Genomic DNA, 25,970 nt, shown 5'->3' with positions numbered 1-25,970 from the left:
GGTGGGCAGCACTGTCATCACCTCCTGCTTCTGATTTTAAAAAAGAAAAGTTATGACTGTATTTGGCAAAGAGTCCAATGCTATCTTTGTGCATCAGCCATATTCAGAACACACCTCCTTGAGCAGGCCCCTTGAGATTAAGGGGTGGAGAAGAGTATTCTAAAAAGATTAACTTCAGCCTAATCCCTCCAGCTCTTTCTGCATTTGGGGGAAGAGGAGAAAAACTGACTCCTCCAGAGGGTGATTCAGAGCATCTAAATTTAGGTACTTGCTCTGAATCACTCCCTCCTTAACCTAGGGAGGCATCCTGGAGACGACTGATTCCACAGGCAAAGGTTATCCTCTGTGACTGTTCCTCTCTCAACATCCCCTCAACTGTCAGTAACATTCTCACTAGTTTAACTCCACCATAGCTTAGGTGGGAAGTTGTCGCTTATCATCAGATACCTGTGAGGCAGAAAGGGAGGCATGTCAAAGTTGTCCAAATACCTGGTTAGGAGCTGCCTAATTCCAGAATTTAGATAGTTAAGTCACTAAACAAATAGACTGATTTTTAGAAGTTATAATCCACCAACAGTTTCATAAATCGTTACTGACTTCAGTGGAGCCAAGATGCAAAACTGGCACTCAAGTTACTATTTTAGATTTAGCATTTTGGCAAATCACACCACAATTTTCCACAATTTTAAATAAATTAAAAAGCAACAAACAACTTTCTTTAAACAGAGAAAACAGTAGTTATAATGGAAAAAGTCTTTATTACTAAATATATTTATATAACAGTTTTAAATCATAAATCAGCATGGTTTGAAATTCTGGTAGCATTCTGTCGTTCTTTAAATACTCAGACTTAGCGCTTTTTCCAGGTGAATTTCCGTCTGGCTCCCTCTTGACCAGGCTTTTTACGTTCCTTCACACGTGGGTCGAGTGTTAGTAGTCCAGCTACAAAACACAGAAAAGCACCCATTTGTTTGCTGTTATTAGTTAATATTACAGATATACTACATGGGGGGGGGGGGGGATTTAAGGCAGCCAAAAACTTTGCATACGAATTGTAACATCTAGAAGGGTAAGGGTTCAGTATAAAACATACTGAAAGGAATTTCATCAGATCCTCTAACATTTTAACTTTTAATAACTGAACCTTCTTCACATTTTCCTTTACAAACCATTAAAATAATCCCACACTGTTTTATATCTATATTGCTTAAGCCTTTAGAGCAGTGGTCTGCAAACCTTTTTTGATCATGCACTCCTATCAGTAAAATATTTTTGAGCATGCACCCCCAATACATGTGTATTTATTCATTTATAAATTATATACACTACTGAAATTCTAAGATTTTCTTCCTGCACCCCAATGGATCATCTTGCACAACACCCCACTTTGGAGACCACTGCTTTAAAGTACACTTAGTGTTTCCAAAGTATATTTGGCAATGTCCAAAACATGTTCAGAATTATGCTGATCTCATTACAGATACCCAACTCATTACAACGTCAGTTTACAGGGGTATTCCTAGCAAGTCATACTTGTCAGTACTGACAGCTATAATCGAAGAAACTTGTTGCAAAGATACTAGCATGAAGATAGCTTTACTTCCATGGATGGCAATAGAGTGGAAAAAAAAAAGTCATAGCTGTTCTGCCAGTAATACACACAGGTATTCTCCCTACTAGTCCATAAAGAGCATAGTTAAAAGCTCACTGTTCATAATTCTGTATTGGCTGAAACAATATGGCATCTAATCACTGAGAAGCATCAAATATTGCAGTTATCCAAATGAGTTCTATCTTATCCTAGGTAACTTGTAAACTCTAAATAAAGCAAGAGAGGAAGCAAGCTCCTTCAGTCTGGCTAGTTGCACATATGTTAGTAATGTTTATCGTCATTACCATCCCTTGAAAGCTAAACCTCTAGTGTTTACGTTCGAGAATAAAACTTTTTTAAACATAAACAAGCTGCAACTAAGTAAAACAAAATACAATCAGTATCTTACAGCTCAATAATGCCTGATCCAGATTTATTTGTTGGTGAATACACATTCATGTTTTATGATTCTATCTTGAAGCAACATAAGCTGGTTCATAGACCTAAGAGAGGTCATGAACAGATGGAAAAATGCTCAAGAAGTCATCCAAAATGTACAAAAAGGATGCTAGGAAACAAGTGAAAACAGTTTACAAATAAATGCAGATCCCTTTCATACAATATAAAAGGTTTCACTGGGATTATTTACTCAAATTTGCACTATCTGATCCTTAAATGATCCTTGTATTAATTCTGTTAATTACCAGAAACACATTAAGAAACATTGAAATAATTTCAATTCCTACCTTGCCTCATGAATTCCACCTCCTTTTCTGTCACGAAACTCCTTAAGGCTTTTGCAGAGGCTAAACGTATTGCTCCAGCCTGTGCGGATCTTCCTCCACCAGAGACTGTGCAAACCATATCATGTTTTCCAACTCTGTCAAGAAACTGGAAGGGGAACAACAACTGTTCTCTAAAAATAAAAAAAATAATCATAATAATAAAAATTAAATAGATACATGTATATAAAGTTACATGCTATGTACATTTCTTATCATAGTATATACAAAAACATAGTTAACTTCAGGCAGAGATCCAGAAAGGCATTCATCACTAATTTCCTACTGGTAACAACTAAATCAATGGGAAATTAGCAGCTAGGAGCATACTCAAACTGCCAGTGGTAAGTATTTTAAGTTCGGTTTTACAATTACTTTTGTTTCACTAATTATCTATAGATGCCAACTCTATTCTTGAGCTAAGAAATCACAATATAAAATAAAATAAAATAAAAATCACATAAGGGATAGAAACCTTATGTCAGCCTTATGAGAAGTCTTCTCTATATCAGACTGTGCACATCCCCCAAAATCTGAAGCTTTACATTAAGCGTCTCACCTTGTTTGCTTCCACTATGTTACTGTATGTCAGAGTAATTACACATGCGTACAATTTGCAAATCTCTCAGGAAACACTTAAAGACACTGTTTATTTATTTTTAAAATAAACTGCAATCCCTTTCCAAGGGGACCAAAATTCAAACTAAATAGTCTGTGCTCTTAGTTTCTGCATCCCTTCAGAAAGGGAGAGACAAGAAACACAGAGCAAGGCTTACCTATCAGTTCTTATACTACTGACTCCTGAAAACTAGGAGGAAAAGCAAGACCAATTTTCCTAAGACAGATAGTTATACAGAAGCAATACCATAGCATCAACTCTGTGGAATACAGCACCAAAATATAATTGCATGTCTTGACTTTTGCTGGAATAGTTGAAGTACAGTAAGAATACAGCGTTTCATAGTGCTCTCACCTGTCTTGAAGCACTGGGAAGTAATGTAAAATGTCTATTCCATTCACTGTAATTTTTCCAGTCCCATTGTCATAAACTACTACAGTAGCTTTTGCGGTTTTTCTTGTACCTTAAAGGAATTAAAACCAATCTGTTATGAGGCTTCAATATTCTACAGAACTTCAAGTGCCCAAGAAGTTAAGCAAATCTCAACACTTTCATACAGCACCAGCTGTTTTTTCTGGAGGCTGAGGTAACAAAAAAAAAAAAAAAAGAGAAGGAAATAAATACAAACAATGAACAACTAGCTTTCAATATATTTTAATCAATGTCTATTAAGGCAGGGGGGTGTTGGGAGGAGGGAGAGGTAACACTCTACCTCCCATAACTTCAGTAGATCAGGACACTTTCTTGACCCAGTGATGTCACAGTATATAAAAAACCAGTTTGTTGAACACTTACCATTTACCATAAGCAAAATTTCTAGTAGTATTAAAATACTTTATAAAAATCGTACAAAGGTACAGAAGTTTAAGAATATTCACATGGAAAAGGTTAACACTTTAACTATACTGGTATAAGCAATGCCTATGCATCATTTAGCATGGTTTGCTCAGAAATTACTACTTATAGTCAGTTCTCTTTCTGTGCATTAGCTTCAAGTTAAACCATGACAAACACTCTGTGCTAAAGCCTTAGACCAATCTTCTATAGCACAAAGGAAGCAATCATTCTGATAAAGGAATTATGAAACAAATCAGACATTTTTCTTAATTTAGGGGGGTGATGGGACAAAAACAAGACTGTTCTTGAACTTAAAAATCTGATGGCTTTTATTAAATAACGTGGGTTGCATGTTTATCAAACTTCAGTAACTACTGTTCTGAAGACACTACTGAAACCCAGTGTGAATTAAATCCCAGTTTGGAGCTCTTCCATCTCCTTGTTGTCACATCATCTTGAAGCCAGCCCAGCTAAAACAGAACTCTCTAGCCATTTTACCCCTCAAATTCTCTGCGACCTTCATTCTTATTATCATCTGCTGCCTGTTGCTTAAGAATACACGTCATCTCTGACCAAGATTCCTCTTAAATGTACAGCATAAAGTGTGTGCGAGTGCATATGCTTTGTCCAGAAAGTCAGACTTTCCTATACATGTTGTTGCTACATTACTTTTTCTAGGCAATCACTCATATCATATACCATTCTTCCACTATGTGTCCCTCCACTGAAAATGTAAGCAGTCTGTATTTAGAAGATAGAGACCTTCATGGCTCTTCTCTAACATCCCCTCTGTCTCAGTACCAATGACTGATTCCCATCTCCGTCCCATAATGCCAGCTGCAGTTCATCCACTTGTTTAAAAAAGTTAGGAATTCCCTCTTTGCATTTTCCTAGGCTGTTTGTAAATATCCAAATGCCTTGCAATTTAGTCTTTGCATCTTAAAATTCTCCTTTGCTGGACAGCCCATAAAAGTAATGATAAAGGTTACTCAGTAGTGTAAGCAGGCCACTTCTATACTAAGCAACAACACTGTTACATCCATGCAATTCTCTGTATGTGTTTGTGCTCCCCCAGTCCCCCGCCCTTTATGTTCAACAATCAGCTCTTGCCAGCAGTGAAAGTCCTTTTGTATCCTACAATATGTAGCACAACAGGGTCCTCTCTACAGAGGTACTACTGTACAGAAATACAGATAAAAACTAACAGTTGATAGACTCTGTGACAAAAACTTGCACTTTGTTACCAGGCCGTGTCATAACTTAGTATGCCATAACATAATTAACAATTATACATGCAATATACACATAAAAATGTAAAATTAAGTAGTGACACATGCAGCAGTGCTGTACATACTATAAAGAAAGTCGTATGAAGAGGAAAAAATTCTGCATCATTACCAACCAACTTGAAATTATTACCTTCGCCAGTGCTGAAGGCCACTCCTCGCTCATCATACTTCAAGGGCTCAATAACTACCTTTTTTAACTGCGCAGGAACTTCTTTAGAAAACTTTTGTATATGCTTCTCCTCCATGTCAGCACATGGCATCGTCATCAATTTTTCTAAGAGTTGAATAAATCTTGAATACTGTAGACAACAAGACTTCATTAAAGGATGCAAGTGTAATTGCATTTGCTAAAACTTTCTATTTTTATATAATTGATCTTTCCTACGTCACTTTTATTGATGATTTCTGACAAGATGACACTTTTGCACCTACATGCTGATTTAAGAACAGCATGCAGATGCATCATTTTCTGTATGACTAAAGATACCTAGTCCTTTCTTCAGGCAACAATGAAACTTTAATTCAAAGCATAACCAAGTCCTTTGTAATACAAGATTATTGTATTAGAATGAAGTTCATCTCACTTTTTAAAAGAAAACATTGAGGGGGGTCTTCATTCTTTTATTATTGTTTTATTAAAATGGCAAAAGGAAAAAAGGTTTTCACCTCATTTTCAGTAAGTCAGCATGTTCATTGACTTGGAAATAATTTTATTTCACTAAACTGAACCTCTTAAATGATTATGTTTCATAATATATACAGGAAATACCTATCTACCTATCTTTGGCTGTTCAAGCTGAGTTACTTTAATGTTTATGATTTCCTTTAAAACCGAACAATCAAGCTATTTAAAAATTCAAGAGATACTTGACTTAAAGGGCAACCTCTTGAAATAAATTATCCTTTGCTACTGTGTGGTTCTCCTTCCCCCTTACACCCCCCTCCAAAGTTCTTCAACATGTGATTAAAGAGTGAAACACCTCTGTGTTAACCCATTTGTGCTAAAAGCTGGGATGTCCTGTTATGAAGTATTACTGGCAGGAGCACTAGACAGCTGGTCACTAGATATAAAGGTATGCTATCATCTGAAATGGATTTTTCACACAGATAACATAACCTTATTTTTGAAGTTTTCTTTACTTACAAGCTGTTATTAAAAGTGTTTTTTCTTCCCTCTGTTACCAGAGTCTTCAGCATAAAATTAATACTTTTCTTGTAACCTAGCAATAGCCCCTGGAACTCTGACAACACTTAGAAAGCCACTTCTGTCTAACGATACGACACAGACGTGGTTAAGCCTTTGAAGAGCAGAAATATGAAAATACAAAAATTTTAAAATTATAGAGGCTATAGATGAAGAAAGGTTCCAACAGTTTTCACTTGCAGAGTGCAAAGGAAAAAAAATATCAATAGCTCTCATTGTTTAATAATGCAAACACCACTTAAAATTTCGTTGCAATGGCAAAATGTAAGAATTTGAGCAGTTAAGACAGGTAGCTCATACCGAGACATTTCAAATACATTTAAACAATGTTTGTTCCTATAGGCTGAGGCTTTGTGGTTTTACATGTGAGAGGCCAGTATGTAAAAGGGTTTGGGTTTTGGGAGGGTTTTTTTTTTTTTGGTTTGGTTTTTTGTTTTTTGGTTTTTTTTTTGTTGTGGTTTTTTTCAGTTTACTGTAGTCTACTTTTACACACATAGAGTGTACAAAAACCAAGCAGTGAAGAACATCAAACTGTTTGGTTGTACAACTAGACCAGGTTCCTGGCATCCTGAGAGGAAAAACAGCCACTCCAAACGCAGGAGCTACTGAAAACACTGAGGTCCTGCTCAGTGGTAACTGCTTCTATTGCAAGCAAGATAGAGGAAGTCTCCTGGGTATACCAGGATAGAGAATTCACAACAGCAATTTCCAACTTATGCTTACGGACCACAATCTGCTCGAGACCTTTTCACATCACCCATAAACAAGGAAGCCATCCCATGTAACTGTTCTGGATGATAAGTGAGCAAAGGGCATGTTTGCTGCTGCTATGCTATTTTTGCAATGATGTTGTCCACAGGACAGAAGAGATTGAAGAACACGGTTTCTAGGTGAGAAAATGCTTGGGATGCTCAGACAAACAGTGTTATATTCTCTGGTACTATCATATTCAAGCTTAAACTTCCAAAAGATAACTGAAGCTGGCCACATAGACTGAACCTGCTGTTACAAAATCTAATGTTATTTAGGGGACTGTAGAAAAAAAAAAAAGCTCCGAGTGAGAAAAAAGCATACAACTATCAGAATGAAAAGTCTTATTCCCAGAGATACATGTAAAGAAGGACTCCAAATCTAGACAGGGATACAGTTTTCAGATACTGGGCAAACTGCAAAACCCTCCTCTCTCCCACCATATTTTGATATCAAGGAGAATGTAACAAGAGATATCTGTATCAGACCACAGATCTATGTAGCTTTGTATCTTGTTTCTGATAATTGATTCTGTAACCAATCACTAAGAAAAAGGACTCCTCATTTCTGATCAGCCTTCTCTGTGATTTTTCTATCATTATCATGTCCTTCTTAAAATTAAATAATCAGAAACCCTGTGCAGGCTTACCATTACACAAATCCATCATGTTTCACGTGTTGAACATTTACTCCTTCTCTACAATAAGCAACAGAGGTTCTAGCCCTGTCTGGTTTTCACCTGTAACTAGAATAAATGACTGTTTATTTCTATTGTAAAGAGTTACTATACTCCATTCCTGACTACATAATTAGACAACAAGGAACAAGGGCTCTAGGCCTCACAACATTACCAGGAGAAAAACTAAACTATGTTGGTAAGAATGGAAAACCCTTAATAGTTCTGTACTGTGCTAGATAAAAAAAGTGACACAGGTCACTTTTCAAAACATGAATGTGACAGTGCTGTGAGCATATATAGATTTCATGAGAAGGAAGAAAATTCTTTTGAAGAGCACCTGCTTCTACATAGTACCTTTTCAGTACCCAAAAATATACCCAGAGTCCGTATTTTTAAGATACAACCCTCCTTAAGATTAGAGAGATTAATTACTTACATCATCATCTGACAGTTTTTCTAACAACATTTCTTCCAATTCAATCTTAGTCAGCCATCTGCTGCCAGCCAGGTTTCTGTTTAAAATATCACATATATTCTCCCTTTAATTAACCATGCAATTAGAGTTACATCACAAAGGACCACACATACAGTCAGTCTTCGTTCAGAAATACATTTTCCATTACAAATGAATACAGATCACATTCCTATAGTAAACATGAGAATGCCTACATTGATTTTAAAAGATCTGCCTTTTGAAAGGGATGGTAACTTCATGTATTGAGTTAACCACATGAAAATTATGAGTATCAGTTACACATTATTCATATTATTGAAGTCCGAGATTGAGCTAGAGTAATATTGTAATAGTAAGTGATCTTCCCCACAACTTAGGGCTTAGTTTTAAAAACCTGCCGCTAGGGAAAATTTGGTTTACAAGCAGCAAAAGAAAAAAAAAAAAAAAAAAAAAAACTCGAATGTTAAAATCAAATTCTAAAGTAACAGAATTTTACCTCTGGTCTTTACTTTTCTGATCAATGCAAAAAACTCCCCTAGCAGTAAGCATAGTCAAAGTACTAATGCAGCAGTGACACACTGTATTCTATCTACTGTGTAATCTTTACCTGCTCAGCACAGAAACTGCAGTGGTAATAGCAAAAGCAGAAATTTCTAAGAAAACAGCCTCATACGGAGATGCTAACACAAAAACACCCCAATGTTTGAAATAAAGCTTTGTGAAATATGCATGATAAAAAGTGACCAACTAAACAAAATGCCACCATAAACATACATGCCAACACTACCAGGTAAATTTAAGGCAAAGCTGTAACTAGCTTCTTACCTCTTCAGGTTTTTTAGAAACAATATTAATGAATGTTTTCAGCAGCATTAAGGAAGCTGTGATTTAGAAAAGCACTCCTTCTGTAGGTGATTTTAAGTAGTACTTCTTCTTAAGTATGTATTTTAATGCTTTTCTGAGTCAGGCATAAGAAACATTTATTTAGAAACAATGCCGGTTTTAACAATATTTTTAAAATAAGTTTCCAATCCTGACAGACTCAAGTATATAATTGCATTTACATATTGCTACTGCCAGTGAAGTCAATGACATTTTTTACATGTGAAAAGCTATAAACTTAAAGTAGTTTAAGATCAGGTCCTAACTCTACAGTTAATATTACAGCATACGTCCACAATAGATTATTTGGGGAGGGGGGGGGGGGGGGCGGGGGGGGAACAGCCCCCATAAAACAACCGAAACAGCTCTTCCCACTTACCCTTTACCTACACTTCGGAGGTAAATTATCCAGGCTAATCTCAGAGGAAGTAGCATATCCAGTGTGGAAAATAAGTCTCAGAAATCCTTTAAATTGTGAGCTTTTACAAACCTAACATAGAAAAAACCTTTCAACTCTGACTAGCTTTAGGTCATTTTTCACATCAGTAAATCCACTGGCTGAGCTCTGTAAGGAGTCAGGTTATTTTTCAGCAGCATACACCCAGAAACTACATTCATTTTTTCTCGTCTGCTCAGAAGTTAACATGAATCTAAGATAAAACATTCTGTGGGTCATAGGACACTATTTATATCATGAAGAAACATGAACTTCTGTTATTTAAGAAATTGAAATAATCTCAGCAAATTAATCCTTTCTCTTCCTAACAAACAACAAATGGCTGAAATTAAGAAGTGACAAACCAACATGATGTGCCACTGGAACAGCACATAAATCTGGCTAGAAAATACACAGCAAGAACAGAGATAAAAACAACTTGGACGGTGAAAAAGTAACTATACAGAAAAGTAGTAAATGTCAAAATCAAAACTTCCTAGCTGTATCCATTTCTTTTAAAGACTTGCTTAATTTAATATTCTAATAGATCATAAAATCCTTGCAAAAAAAAAATCTCAAAATAGAAAAATCAAGAATACAGCCTAAGAGAAACAAACAGTTCTTGAAGCAAATAGCCATTTCAAAGAAAATGCTGACTGTATGCACTAAGAAACTAACAACTGTAGCATCTCCCATAGCTTCTTCTGGCTGACATGTATCTTTTCTGTCCAGTGGCTAACTAGCTGAAGAGCTTGCTGTGAGACGTTAAAGAAGAAGAGAAACTAAATTCAATTACTAATAATGGTGATATTTAAACAAATCCAACCAAATAAACTTTTCTAAAATTACTATAGTTTTTGATGATTTAGCTGTTCAAAGCCATTAGAAGAAAAACAGTGAAATAAGTATTTTGATACTCTTCAAGTTAAATATTAGTAAGTAAAAATATTCAAGAACTAAAATTAATGAAAGACTATTAAAAGAGCTCAGCCTCAGGCCTTAGGATTTTTCCAACAGATAAGCAATTTATTTGGAATTTTAAAAGGCCTTATGCTCTTATAAGGAGTTTACCTCCTTTTTCAAAAACCTTTAATAAAGAAATAATTAGAAAACTTCATATACAGAAACACAGAATCCTGGATATTCTCTACTTATTTTCAAATCACACTTCAGAACTTTTATATAGGAGAGAATATTAAAAAGATCTTGCAGGGAGAGATTAAAGAGGAAGGGAAATAGGTGACGTTTCCCTATTTTAGCAGTCAGAAGCCAGCACTCTATAATGTACATACTACAGGTAAGACCTTTCAGCCTGAAATCACCATACAAATATTAGACAAGGAGTAGGGAAGTCGTCTGGAAATGTGTTTGTGGAATAAAAGGCAGGTAGGGTGGAGAACTACAAGAAGTGCCAAAACAACATATTGAAGCATTTTAAGAAAACTAGTATCAATATTCACTCTAACTAGAAGCTTACTTTTTTTCCTTCTGAGGAAGAAGGTCTTGAGCTGTCAGTTGGTCTTGATACTTCTGAATATTCAGCAATTTTTCATATGTTTCCTAAAATGTATATGGAAAAAGTATTTAAATGCATTTTTCCATTTAATATTTAAATTTTGTTATTTAAAACACATGCTTATGTCGTTTTACTCTCCAAACACGTAAAACGCACAGGTCAGAAAACAAGCAGAGCTCCGACAATTAAAAAAAAAATATAGCAAGTTAAATCTAAACCAACAAACATTTAGGACAGTATATACAGTATTTTCATATGCAGTTCAAAGTAATTAATTTTGAATTCTGCTATTTTTATTCAACAGTGTTTGTTGCCTTCTTACATGTGCTTGTAAAAAAATTAATTCTCAACTGTATACAGAAAGGTAACTGCATTTGTATAACGGATGTAACTCCAAAACATACTTCACAATAATTTCATCAGTGCAGCCATGTTTTAGACTTCCTCAAAAATACTGACAAGGTTTAAGATTGTAAATAATTTCATTCAGTTAGATTTTTGTACGTTTAGAGTGTCAGCTTTATTGGTGGTCTGTATCAGTCAGAACTCCCTCCTACCCAGGCATGTCTATAGGGACACACATAAAGTTGTACGTTTACCATAATCAGAACTTCTGTTCTTTCAAACATTAGATCTATTTACTCTGAATTTTCAGTATTTTTTTTAAACAGTTTTCTCAAAATTCTTAGCTATGCTATTATTTTCAAACAATGCTGTGACAGAGATTTAACACTTCAGAAAGACAAAAGGAAAAAATATTCTAAAAAGTCACACTGAAAATATTACAGAAGAAACACGCTTTTCATAAAGCATTTTCGGGTTTGGTTGGTTTTTTTTTTTCAGTTCATAAACTTTCGGAGACTATTTGGTTCTAAAATATAACATCTAATACTCTAAATTACAACAGTGATTCAAATCACAAATTAAATAGGAGTATTTGTAGAATAATTATAAATTATATTGAAACAAAACAGGACTGTTGTATTACAACAAAGTACTCATATGCCAAATAATTTACTTCCATTAACAAGTGAAAATAGAAAGCTTATCATCACTTTCATATACCTTATTAATATAATGAGTTTTAGCAAATACTAGAGAGAAACTACAGTGGAAGAATTAGTGGGGACAAGGAACAATGGTTGGGGTTTTTTTTCTTTGTATTACTTACAAAAAACAGTGAAAGAAGCAATGTGAGACAGCTCTGTATTGTCAGGAATTAACCAATGAAATACTAGTTCTTAACATAATACTGGAATTTGCAACAGGATGCAATGAAATTTCAGCAACAGTTCACATTTAAAAAAAAAAACCAAAACAAAACCCCCTTGCTTAGTTATAAACACCTACTGTTCAAACTGATTTATCCACTAATATAAAAACACCCGCACATATACTAAAAATATTTGTACTTAAAATGTATGAACTAAGAACAGACTGTTATCTGAGCTGCGCTCAAACCATTTAAATCGGGACAATTCACTGAAGTCTCTGATGCAGGTCATTGGTGACATTTTTAACAGCACAGTGGAACTGAAGTATTTTTGGAGTAACTCCACAGTGTAAAATCCTGAAGTACAAAATTGTCCACTTCTCTGAGACAGCGTAAGAACTCATACATTATACTAGTATGCCTTTCAGAAATCCTTCATTTTTGATAGAGATCAGATAGGAACTAGGAAAATTTTTCAACTCAGAAAAAGTCTATTTATTTTCAAACACAGGAAGCATCATATAAAAGAGCACAACAAATCATATTTTCAAATATTTCCAAACCTCACAAATATATCTGTAGACCTCTAAGATAAAAAGATATCGTAACGCTACTTTGGGCAAGATTCACGTTGCATCACTAATAATCTTAACGGCTCCATTCAGAGCTGACTGTTAGGCTGCAAAAATTATTGACTATACATTAAAAGTACAGCCATGGTTTGTGTTAGAGGACAGATGTGCCTGACACCAAGCAATTTTTAGGCATCTGTAGTTAGACATGAGAAAGAATCGGAATGGAAGCTTCTGCACCGGGCTGTAGAGGGAGGGAAGAGAAGGGGAAGCAGGGCTGCAGCTGCCCCTCGGCCATCTGGGGAGAGCTCACCTGGTACAGGCTTAAAGATTCCTGGGAGCTCCACGAGTTTCTACGTTTGGAAAAAGTCAAACCAGGCACAAAGAAGATATTTTGGTGTTAGGTGATGAGAAGAGGTACTGGGTTACTCGGTCTTATAAATGTGTAAGGAGGCTTTTCACTTTACTGCTAGCCTCTCAGCTTACCTCATGCCTTCGTAAGGCACAGAGTGTCACCTTCCCACCTGGCAAAAGCAGTCTCCAGTCTGCCTCCTCAGAAACACCCATCATCTTCACTACACTCTGGCATAAGCTCTTAGGTATTGGAATGGTCAGCAAAAAAATACATGAACCAGGAGCTCAACAAAAACACAACTGTATCACAGTTCTTCAAAAAAGGGCAGGGGGAGGGAATCACAGTTGTCACCTTCGGACAGACTGCCTATGGTCAGAATTGCTTCTAAACAGCAACTGAAGTATTTTCAGGTAACAAGACACAAGTTAAAGGAAGACTTAAGGATTTTGCCATCATATTCAGAAACTACTGATAAACACAGGCAAATAAAATGAGATATGGGTTGCCACCCACTAGTTTTTAGCCTCAGAAATTCACTGTTACAATGACAAAGAAAGCTTTACAACAGCTGGAACAGTAAGATTTTCCCAAAGACCCTCCCTAGGTATTCCCAAAGAACACCAACACTCCACAGCCTGTTTAAGAATGTGCACTTCTAAGAATTCAAATGATCTCTTTACACTGTTCTGGTTAAATTACAGTAATCATGTCCATTCATACAAAGAACCCTTTACACAGGAGATGAAGTCAAACGACATTAAAAAGTGGTATTTTAAAATACTTCCAAGTGTAAGAGAAACACTAAATATAATTTCCTGTGTATTTCTGGCAATGAAAGTGGACTTGCATCTCTTAAGAAACAAAATTTTGGTCTGAAGTACTAAAAAAAAATTAATGCATGTATTTAATCTCTGCAGAGAGATGAAGTCAACAGACTAAAAGAACCACTCACATATGAAGTAAAGTGAGCCTTTGCAAAATCAGGAATCACATGTAATGCCCAATAATTTATCCAACAAATCTTCACTCCCCAACGGTTAAAGCAAGCTTCTGAAGACACACTTGCTTTTTCAAAGCTGGCAGGTGAAGGTTTTACTAATCACTTCAGGATTCAATAGTCCAATTCATGAATGTACACATCTGTGTGTCTTGTAAACTCAGCTATTACACAATCAAAACAGCTGATTTTACAAGACTGGCTATGTACTGAGACACTTCCATTTCTAGTAGAGAGATCAAATTTCAGATCTCTACAAGGATGCTCTCTTCTAAAATAAATAAAAAAAAAATTATATTCTTATTTTACCCTGCATAAAAAAAATTTAGGGAAGAAATTAGCAAATGGAACCCTAGAAGGAGAGATTTTTACGGGAAAAAAATTTTAATTTTAACGTTTTGGTTAAAATGTGCTGCAGAGCCCACATTTTACATCACAGTTTGCATTTTTCTTTGCTTATGTGGTTTTGACTTCAGCATATACTTTGGGGGTTTTTAGGTTCTGTTTTTTTAAGAGTTAAACTGTTCTATTGTTAGAGCATTTACCTCTGATCTACAACCTCTGATAATTCTAAAAAAAGTACAAGAAGCATGACAGAATGGTATGAAGAGACCATTCTGTCTTGCTCTGCACATTACAAAAATATGCTATCACTCTGAAAAACTTTTAAGTTAAATGATGATCAAATATACTATCAACTGTTTGTGAAATGGTGTTCCATGCAAGAAACATTCTTTCATGTATAAGAAAAATAAATTGTCCCTTTCCCTACAGCTAAACTTTATTCAACAGGCAGAACAAAGGCAACAATGGAGTATAAAGCAAATATCCTTTATGAAAGTTCATTTAATATTCAAGTCATAACAACATATATATTGGCAGTTATAATACATGCAAATATACAGTTTATTTTTAGTAAGTGGACAATATTATTTATTAGCATTAACTAAACAAATAATGCTGTGACCAGTTATATTACTAGCAATTAATAAAATTTAAGTTCCACGTGAGTCTATGTAGTAATTAATGGCATACAAGTTTAAGCTAAATACTGTGTTTATCCGATTTATTAGACTTAATGTAGCAATTTAAAGGACATCCTCAAATGGGATTGATTACTTAGAGTGTATTAACATACAACCCTTTTTTTTTTTTCCCCTAGCCAAATTAATTAGCTTTGAGACTTAAAAATACATTTTCTTAAATACACATTAGTCTAATAAGAGGTTAAAACAATGTTGGGAATTTCATGCAGATTTCAGCTTTCATTTGGCTGACAAAAAAAATCTCCCGTTAAACCTCACTTAACGGATTTAGGTTTATAGAAGCCTATTTAATGAAAATATTCAGAAACAGTCTAAGAACACTCAAGTATCCTATACTAATGAAAAATGCATTTGTCAAACCGATTTGTTTTAAGGTGGTTGCCACACTTAGAAACAAGATGCACGCTATTCTTTTAGAGATTTCCAAGGCAAGCTTGCATACTGTTTGTAACTGCTAGGAAGAGCTAAAAATAAACTTATGCTCCTTGTAAAATTTGTAATTTCTTCATTATGATGGAATGCAACAAAACATCTTGCCCTTGGGTTGCTCTGTTTCAGCCAAAACAAATGCAAATGGCTTGTCAGATGACAGCTGTTTGATAAGGCTCCTCTACAAGACCTGCATGCTTTACTTTTTTCCGTGAAACTTGGGATGAAAGGCAGAAGGCAGGAAGAGAATTAATGTAGCATACAGTCTAAAGGCAATGCTACAACCGTGATTAAGTAGAAAAGTTAAAAGGCACAGATTTTCCACAGCCTCGCTGCGTGCAACCCATCCGTGTAACAAGTTGACAGGCCTAGCGCGTCAGCTCCATCATCCTCTCCGACAGCTAAAACGCAGCATTGCATCCCTTTTCAGAGAAAATTTGCGTCTGCACCATGAAGCGTTGTACATTATTTCTTAGCACTGCAGGGGGCTCAAGTCCATATGGAACCTTCACAAATATTACCACAGATCAAACCAGCGGCGTTTCGAGGCAGATTTGACATACCTATTTAAATGAACAGCAGGGGTCCTCGGGCTGCCTCAGGCTGTGCAGGAGAAAACCTCTGTGGAAAGCCTATGCTGCAGCTCCATTACTCAGCAAAGACACACTCTACATTTATCATTCATTTCATTTCTGCCAGGGCAAGAAGCTCATTTGCCCAAGGTCAACAACAAAAAAAAAAAGGGGGGGGGGGGGTGTTTTTTATTCTCCCAAAGAAATAAATGTACCTGACAAGTGGGGATTTTGTCCTTTGGGTACGTAGAACGCAAATAAATATCAGATAATTCTAATAAAAACACTACGCTCAGTAAAGCTGTGCACCGAATTTGATAACATAAAATTTTTTTTTGGACAACAGACTAACCATAGAACTAACTTTTTAAGACTATCTAACGAGGAAACAAAATCCGACATGATTGTCCAATTAAATATTTCTGCATACATTATTAATGCTTTTGTCTTCTCTAAGTACATGTAAGAAAAATGCACATCTTCCTATAAACTCTTCTAAAGACATAGATAATGCTTGCACCACTGATGGTCATAGATATGAAACGTCTGTTCATAATCCATGTTAAGACTCAGGGTCTAGCAATGTTCTGTTAGATATAGCTTTTTTCATAAAGGTAAAGAGATGCAGATCCTTTACTCCTGGAACCATACTAGTCAGAAAAAGCCTTAAGTTTGCATGAATGGAACAGTCTTAGAAAAATCAATTAAGCAGTTTAAATGCAAATTTTCTTCACACTAAATGTCAGCACAAATAACATTTCCTATAGCTTTGCCCTTCAAGGGGAAGGAAAAAAAAAAACCCACACAACCACTATTTTTTATTCTACAGTGAATTTTCCTAGAACTAGCCATTTTTGTTGTATATGCATTCTCCACTACTAACCAGATACAGCCTATAAGAAAGCATTCAATAGTCAATGAACAGTCAAATGAATAGTCAGTTTGAATAGTCAAACCCAGTTCATAGCCAAAATTGTAAAATAAACCAAAAATTAAAGCAAGAACTATTATGTAGTCTGTTCTCTTAAATGTGACATAAAAATGCCCCCAATAATGGATATTGTGACATAAAAATATACAGTGCATTTAGCTTCAGTGGTGATATTATGGCCTACTGCAAAAACATGAGTAAACTCAGGAGCTCCTGATACACATCTCTACAGTAACATGTACTTGACTGGGAGCTAACATTATTTATTACAGATTATAACATACTTACATGCATTAATGAATAATATGACTGCTTGCCAGTATAAAAGAGAAAGTGAAATGGTCGGCCATCTTCTCCCCACTGGATTTCTAATGAAAAGCAGAATTAGACAAGAAAGCAATATACACTCACTAAAAAAATCCCTTGTATTTAATTGCAGTTATAAACCTCTTTCATAACACTGATTCCCTTTTTAAATATCAGAGAACAAAGACATTTTATGGGTGTTCAACCTGTCTGAAAATCTAATGATTTAGACTACCTTGTTAAAAACCAATCTCCATCTCCAATTATAACCAAATATTTAATAATATTTCTAAATATCATTTAACATGAGGGAATCCCTCATGTACATCTTAAATAAACTTTCAAAGACTGTACAGTTGGTATTACAGATAGAAGTATCCATTTTAGAATAGGTAAAGTACAAATTAAGAGAACTGAAATTTACATAATGATTGTGAAAGATGAAAGATTAACAGCTCTGGAAAACAGTGCTTTAAACCCAGAGCAAATTTTTTATTAATATAATATGTCTAAACTAAACTAAGTATCAATTGTCTTTTGTGGGTAACAACTGTATTCAGAACTTGGGTGATTTTAGGACTTGTTCACGTTGATACGTTTGGAATATTTAAATACAAAGACCTATGCTATAATTTACATAATTAGTTCAGCAAGAAAACATATGTTCCATATAATTCAGCACATCCAGTTTATTTTATTCATTAAAAAGTGTTATTTAAGGACAAATAAATTTCAACTTTGGGAAAAAAAAAATCAAACTTAAATATAACATGACAAAGATCTTTTCCAAATAAAGTGACAAAAATTAAAACCTGAGAGCTTTTTACAAATTGAACTGTAGAGAAACTCCCAGCTATATTATTCAGTGAAGTTCAAACGAAACTATCTATAAGCTATAGAGAAAGATAAGACTCAAAGAACCTGTCTGATAAGCACGATATATATTGCATTGGAACATTAAGACATAATATGGCAGAAGTTGAATGTAAAGATGCAAAACTTACTAGAACAGAAGGAATACAGGGGGCTTTTACCCACACATACTACTAATGGAATGTGTGAATTTCCATGTATGCAGCTGTGAAAGCATATTTTGTTGAAATTACTGTTCAGGGAACATTCTGAAGTATAAATTTACATTTCTGTACTTCAAAGTTATCAAAGACATAATGCATAGACAAGACAAAGCTGCTTTAAAAGAGATACTTATTGAAAGTGTTATTTTTAGATGTAAATAAAGATACACGTTTATACCAATTAGTTTTTACACTCCTCAGGACACAGCTAGCATTTCAAAGAATTCTTTAGTCCTGAAAGCATACAGCATAGTAGCTTAGTTCTGCAATAAAACAGCCCTTGGATTTTTAAATTGCATAATGATTAACTCTCTCCTACCCTTTCGCTTTCTACTTTCTACTTCACAATACTGTGAAGTTACAAAATAATGTATGATACCATTTGAAAGCTGAAATCCAAGATTTCAGATAATTTAGGCAGCTTTCTAAAAGATACACAATCAAGTATCAATTAATTCCAGGAACAGGAAAAGGACGGATGGAAAAAGATTTTGCTGATAATCGGAAGTGTCCATGTGGGACTCGATAGCCCAGCGAATGTAGAATTTCACACCCATGCTACTAGTTCATACTAAACCTGAGTCAGAAGTGGACAACAGGTTTTGACATATCTTTTAAATATTCTACGTAAGATTAATCTGGCAATTTCAGTGGAGTTCTCGCTGACCAACATATTGGCATATCACTGACAACCAGGACTTCATAAGGTGTCTCAAGAGCAAGACCAAAGACAGCATGGACATATGCACAGAGGACTTTCAGGTCAAAACTGAGACATGATTGGGAGAGTTTCCACTCTCTCTATTCTCTCAACTGGCAATTGCAAAGCTGTAATTTCTAAGCTTTTAGAGCAATGAAGTTACCAGGAAAACTTTTGGTTTTAAATAGTATTAATGAATATTTTATGGGCAAGATAGACAGCTCTGACAAAAAGCTACTGAATTCAACAAAAGGTTTTCACATGACTTCAACAGATTCTGCACGTCATCCTACCTATTGTTTATTTTTAAACAATGAAAAACATTTATCTATAATCAGTTAACAAGATGTCTGAAAAGACCACTGGTATTCCAGAATCCAGTAGTATCTTTTTATCCTAAAAACTAGAATATCAGATCAGGCTTTTACTGCTCATGTCTTCGCAGTTATTAGAAACACAGGGGAAAAAAGTAAATCTGTGAAAATAAGGAATTCTACATATGCAAAAACTCTAATACTTAGAAATAATAAAAATAAATGAAAAAAAAAATCTATGAACACTTACTCCTCTGCTCTGGAAAAATTTCAGTAGGATGCTGTAAATAAATAAACAAACAAATATCAGCAAAAGGAAAAAGTTACTTAAAATATCCTGCTACAGTTATTCAGAAATGCAACAAAAAATTCCTACCTTCATCATGGGCCTGGCTTGTTTGTCAAATAAGCCAGAAGGAAAGAGATAGGCAACAGCTCTCTAAAAACAAAGAGAGAGATCATGTATGCAATTTCTTTTTCACAAAAGCATCATCAAAACATGTCTTAGGTACTTTCTTGTAGAGAAAAACAGTGCAACTTCTGTACAGCAAGCAACCAAATCAGTAAGAAAGAGTGCCACATACATGTTGTGCTGAAAAGAAAAGCAGATCATTTCCTCAGGAATCCTCAGGGAAAGTAAAACCTCATTCTGAAGGCTGTACTCTACTATATTACTATGAGTGAACTTTCTTCTGCAAAGTTTAGTTTTTATGGTATACATTTATCATAACTTAGTAGAACTACTCAAGTGCAAAGACCACCTTTATACACAGTGATTTTCCCCTAAAATTTCAAGTGCTGTGACTTCTAGAGGAAACATTTATCTTTCTGAAAAATATCAGTGCTTGTTAACAGTGCCTACTGACAGACATGGAAATTTTATTTAAAGCAACTGGACAAAGCAAAGTTTTACACATTTAGAATCCCAGTTTCTACAGACACTTCCTCAAGTCTAAAAGCAATGTTTGTTGTGGCAGTAGAAGGTATTTTACATAGCCTAAATAAGCATTTCATTGATCACTGCATTTGGAAACAAATGTGAGTCACTACAATCTTTGCTGAACTTGAACTAATTGCTTAGAAAAGAAAGACTCTTAAATGCCATCTTTCTTCTCCTTAGATACCTATGGGTCTGCTAAAACAATTTAGAAAAATGTGTGACATTCATTACACGCTCATTGTTTACCACTGTTTTCACTAAGTACAAGGTACATCATTTGCTTTTACTTAACCTACATAATATCCACCACTATTCATGTGATGTATGAAGTTATTATTTGCCTCCAACAAATAAAGTAGGTACACCAATATTCTAAATAATTTGGCAAAATGTAAGGGAAAGCACCTTACAAGGTTAAGTCCAATGACACGCATTTCTGTTCAACATCATCTTACTCTCCCTCTTCAATGTAACGGAAACATAATTTAATAAAACAAAAATATGCATTTATGAGAGCTGTTTATTTCCATTTGGTTTTAAAAACAAAACAGAAAAACGTAGCCATCAAAAACCCCCAGATGTAGGGGTTTGGCAAGCGTAGCCAACTTCAGACAGTGGGTAGTAGAGCTTAAGACAGAAATCTTGTGCTTGTACAGTAACACGGACTAACCGAATAAACCCCTCTGGCAGTGCTGCTGTTTATATTTCCATTAGACAGTACGGAAAAGCAAAATTACAATAAAATCAGAGTTCAAAATCTTCTCTTAAGAAGAACAGCTCTTTGTTAGTTAGGCTACCTCAGGGCTATTACTTGCTGATAATTTTTTCCATGGACATGGAGTGGTTTGTCAGTGCTTCAGCCGATTTAATATGCATAGAGTGTAAAAAGACCTAACCTATTACTTTCATTAATCCCCTACTGGCATTCTGAACAGAAATTTTGAGAATTCTGAAGCAAACAAAAGGCTTAACTTGATTTTATGAAATGGTAATTTTGTTTCTCTTAGTGACTACTGTATTCCCATTTGTTAGTCAATGGGCATTTTATGCATATACACAGTAGGTGAACACCTATTTATGAACAAATGGGGATTAATTATGATGACAATAGAGATCTGCTGTGAGCCAAATGATGTTAAACAAACACCTTATATAATATATTAAAAGAATTTATTACAGGATACTGAGACTGGCTGTGTGTGTACTTAAGACAGTCTTTATACAAGCATTTCCAGAATCTCAGTCAAAACAGTTACTGTAACTACGACACCTTAATAAATGCCAAATATAACAATTTAACATTTATTTATAATGAAGAGAGTGGCTACCATCTGAGACCTACTTCTAGAAAGTTTACTTTATATTGCTTGAGTGTATACTCATGTCTTTCACACTAAAGCATAAAAAAGCCTGCATTAAGAAATCCCAACATCTACTTTCAGCTCTCCACACAACAACTAGCCAAATAATAATAGTACACTTCATAAGTTTGCTTTTTTGTTGTTCCAAAATGGAAAGAAATAGAGTCTTCCTACCTTATCCCTTTTTATGGAAATGCAGTCAAGGATGAGGTATTTGTCTTTAAATCCTGTCAGGAACTATCCTGGGATGCAACAGACTCCAGTTCAACTTCATTCAGAAGTTTCTTCTTAAACAGCAGTGTCCTCAGACTGTACTTTTAGCAACTACATAGCAAGTCAGTCTGCCTCTCAGAAACTTCATTTATAGAAGCTGATTTTTTCTATGCAAATGTTTCAGTTATGTAGAAAAGGAGTACTTTGGAAAAACTGTGATTCTCAACACCCATGTGTACTAGCAATAAAATAAGATGGTGGATCAACCTTAGGAATGACATCAGAATTAGTCTCTCCAAACTGCAGCTGGAGGACGTAAATAACAATGAAGTATTTTCCTGAAGTCTTTTGACAATGTCTTCAGATTTGGAACACAAGCCTCCTTTCAGGAATCTCCATGTCTCGAGTCAAAATTCTGGAGAATTAGCTGCACATTCTGCATTTTCCTGAACATCCAAAAAAGCAGGTGAAAGTCCCTCTTGAAACTTTAATCAAGGTTTAAACGCTAGCAGTAAAGTTCCCAAGAAACCTTTTCAATTTAACTGCAGTTTTCCATTCCAGGAGTGGTTTTTAGCTTAAGGGTCACAGCCCAATCTTTCTTCTAGTGCTTAATTTGACTTGAACTCTACATGAGAAAGGAAGTGTCATGCTGAATATGACCAAGAACTGCTCTCTTCAGGCCATTATTTCAGCTATACAAGATTCATTCACCCCACTGTAGCCTCCACAGGTTCTGGGCTGCCATTTCACAATTCTATTTGTTAAATCACACTGTTGCCATTGTCTTTGGAAACAAAACACAACTTTCTAAAAAAGAAACATCCATAATTATTTTCAGCAGAAGCATGATTAAAAATCCTGGTCCCTAGTAACACAGTGGTGTTTCCAAAAATTATTACATACGCTACTGGAAAAAGGTGGAATGGGTACAGCCTGCTTCTGCTATGAGTTACTAAAAAAAAATTTTAGCCATTTCCTTCAGGATTTTAAAGTGTTTGTTTTCAAACTCTACTGTTGATCCACACAGGAAAAAAAACCCACCCAGTAGTCACACCTTCAAAAATAGCAGATCATAACGAATACATATTAGTAACAAGATGGTTTACATCAGACATTTCTTAAACTGTGTTGGTAAACTTAACATTCCTGTAACAAACAAAAAGGAATCCTGTTATACCATCCCCTGCTGAGGGACCGAATGATTCAATATACTGCCCACAGGACCATGATGTCTTTCACTTGCAGCTATAAGTTTGAATTCAGGCCAGTTGGAATAATGAAAAGAAGCTTCCATCGCTATATAAAAACAAAATCATATTTGGCAGTCTTTCAGACATGCAAACCAATTCATTAAATAATCTGTCCAGCACTGCATGTGGCATGTTGTACAAATTTAGCATACCTGCCACACCTTCATTTTTCCCTCTTCATTGTGCATGTTGCACATGCTGACTTCTGATCCTCCTTCCCTTCATATTTATCTACAAGCCAAGAAGTTTTGTTTGCTCACTTTCTCAAACGTCAGAGACTAACTCTGAATCAAACAAGTTCAGCTGGGTCAGTAAGGGTTAATTTTTTTTTTTTAATGTCTTGAGAAATTAAGAATTCAATACTTTAATTCAAATAGAGTTCACTGAATCATACTGGGATAGGGGAAGGAGACTGAAACAGCTCAGTCCTTAAATAACCTGCCATAAGTAGGAGAGGTTTGGCAGGGCAAATTGATCTTGCCTAAGTGTCTTCCCACACTTTTGTTGAATCTACAGCTCAAACACAAAACATTCCACTAATTTTCATTGCTCAAATCATGTGAAAAGATAGTTATCTAAGTAACATCCCATGAGGAAAGGTATTTTGTAGAAAACAAGGAAAGAAGAACAAAAAAGAAAAAAAAAATTTAAGAACTTCCACCCTGGATTCCCTTGCAGCAGCACCCTTTTAGGCAGAGGGCTCAAGAATCCAGCTCATTCCTTTTTAAATATACACAAAATTTTAATCATCAAAACACTGAGGTGAGAAGTGACACTTTATGCTGTAATGTTTTAATGAAATGCCTGAGCGATAGCTGTTTCAGCTTCTTCTACTCCTCAACTTGTTCACACGAGAGCCACTTCCCTTCCTAAACCTTACCTCTTGAATCACATTTAGCCACTGTACTTCAGCATTTCTCAGACTGAGATGTTTGCTGGAACAGCTGTTTTTGCTTCTAATCACACTAGCAGTATTCTTTAAGTTTTCAGCTTCCAAAATCCAGAATATTTGGGGCAGAACCAGGAATGAATGAATCAAAAATGGGATGTGAAATGTTAAGCCTGAAATAGTTTTTTTATTTAACAAAATGAAAAAGATTAACAAAAAAAAAAATCATCAGTGATACACCTAAGTTTACCTTGTAAAACAAAATCCTCCTCTAACAACTAACTACTAAAATTTATTGAAACCACCCCAATCATTTGTTGCTGTTTATCTAAAGCTGAATTCTAGCTGGGACAGAAAGAAATTTCAAGTTCACAGTGATATAACATTTTAACCCCATCACTTGGAAAAAAAAAAAACCAACACAACCCACTAGCATTATATGAAAAAAAACCCACCTTCTTTTAACATTATTTTTATACTAACTAATCATTTTCAAAACAAAAATTAATGTCTTGTCCAGAGCTTGCAGAGCAAAAAAAAAAAGCCAAAAAACCTGTTGTAAGAAACAGTCATTATTTCTATCTTCATTTCAACTTTTCAAAACACTGAACAGTATTAAAAAGAGTAAAAAAAAAAAAAAATACAGCAGTCATCAGCTCAGATGGACTTTGATGCAAAAGTAAGAAAATACTGATGCAGAGTTTGGCTCCACTGGAAAAAAAAGTTGAAAAAAGCATTCTAGCTTCAGCTATTTAAAAAACAATACAAAATCCAATATTTCTTGGGAGGACAATGCTGGACAACACACTCTTCTCACAGACAATAGAAAGTTCAGAAATGCATTTTGTTCTGAATAACGTTTCTGACATTTCACATATGCCAATATTCACTCATTTCTAACACTCTGCATTGCTAAAATTTGAATGTTTAGAAATCAGATGTGCTGAGCGACTTTTAAAAGCAACTGAATACAACCTATTTTTCATTAGTCATCTTAATTCATTGAAAGAAACTTCATTCCTCATAGGGTATAGTTTATCCACATTTAACATTTTCATAGTTAACAACCTTACTGGTACTTTTGCAACAATATATATGCTAGTGAAGATAAACATATATTTTAGATTCAAATTATTCCATCTGCTTGACAACAATCTATTAGGTCATAAGGCAGACAAGAGAAAATCAACATAGATCTCTAGTTTTTGAGTTTTACTAACTCTTATGGGGAAAGAGTACTGCTTTTTGATGAGCTCATATCTGGGAGAGCATTTAGTGACTGCATAAAAACGAATAATAAAAATACTGACATATAAATAGGTCATGAAGATTAAGATGCTTTTCTTGTATTAATCTTACTTAGATTTCTGGGCTTTAAAGTAGAATATCACAGAACTGACAGTGGAAAATGAAGGTGGGCTGTTTACTACAACCATAAGTTAAAGTTAAATCACAAAATAAAAGGATTACAGACTCAACTGGGGAAAAGCACTAGGTCAGGACTGCAATCTCTATTAATTAGGTATCCCAGCTGGGCAGTGGGTATGCAGCTGTTAACTTGATCAATGACTTACCTAAATGTCATCTCTACTGATTCGCTTATAAATTACCAGCAAGTGAGACTAATGTACAGGTGCTAATTTATTTAAACTGTTCTCTGCAGTTCTACATAGCTTTATAAACTGCATCTGGCACCTAATGTTAGCTGTCAGTTGTACTTAGACATGCCTGTCCTAACGACTCTGTTCATTAGAAATGAGCACAAAT

At 35.0% G+C, this 25,970-nt stretch overlaps 1 protein-coding gene across 1 annotated transcript in view; it reads right to left on the bottom strand.

The window, feature by feature from the left end:
- Nucleotides 1-738: 738 nt before the first annotated feature.
- Nucleotides 739-25,970, bottom strand: part of MRPS9 (mitochondrial ribosomal protein S9) — a 34,782-nt gene continuing 9,550 nt past the window's right edge. Inside the window, exons 3-11 of the mRNA XM_052773881.1 lie at nucleotides 19,927-19,989; nucleotides 19,801-19,831; nucleotides 17,443-17,522; nucleotides 11,001-11,083; nucleotides 8,188-8,263; nucleotides 5,249-5,417; nucleotides 3,347-3,455; nucleotides 2,338-2,507; nucleotides 739-942 (exon numbers count right to left, since the gene is read on the bottom strand). Of these exons, the coding sequence (XP_052629841.1) occupies nucleotides 851-942; nucleotides 2,338-2,507; nucleotides 3,347-3,455; nucleotides 5,249-5,417; nucleotides 8,188-8,263; nucleotides 11,001-11,083; nucleotides 17,443-17,522; nucleotides 19,801-19,831; nucleotides 19,927-19,989 (873 nt within the window). The 3' untranslated portion in view covers nucleotides 739-850. The remainder of the gene's footprint in view (nucleotides 943-2,337; nucleotides 2,508-3,346; nucleotides 3,456-5,248; nucleotides 5,418-8,187; nucleotides 8,264-11,000; nucleotides 11,084-17,442; nucleotides 17,523-19,800; nucleotides 19,832-19,926; nucleotides 19,990-25,970) is intronic.

This window comes from Harpia harpyja, chromosome 22 (genome assembly GCF_026419915.1).
Source record: "Harpia harpyja isolate bHarHar1 chromosome 22, bHarHar1 primary haplotype, whole genome shotgun sequence".
NCBI classification, from domain to species: Eukaryota; Metazoa; Chordata; class Aves; order Accipitriformes; family Accipitridae; genus Harpia; species Harpia harpyja.
This window is presented reverse-complemented; position numbering and strand designations above follow the sequence as displayed.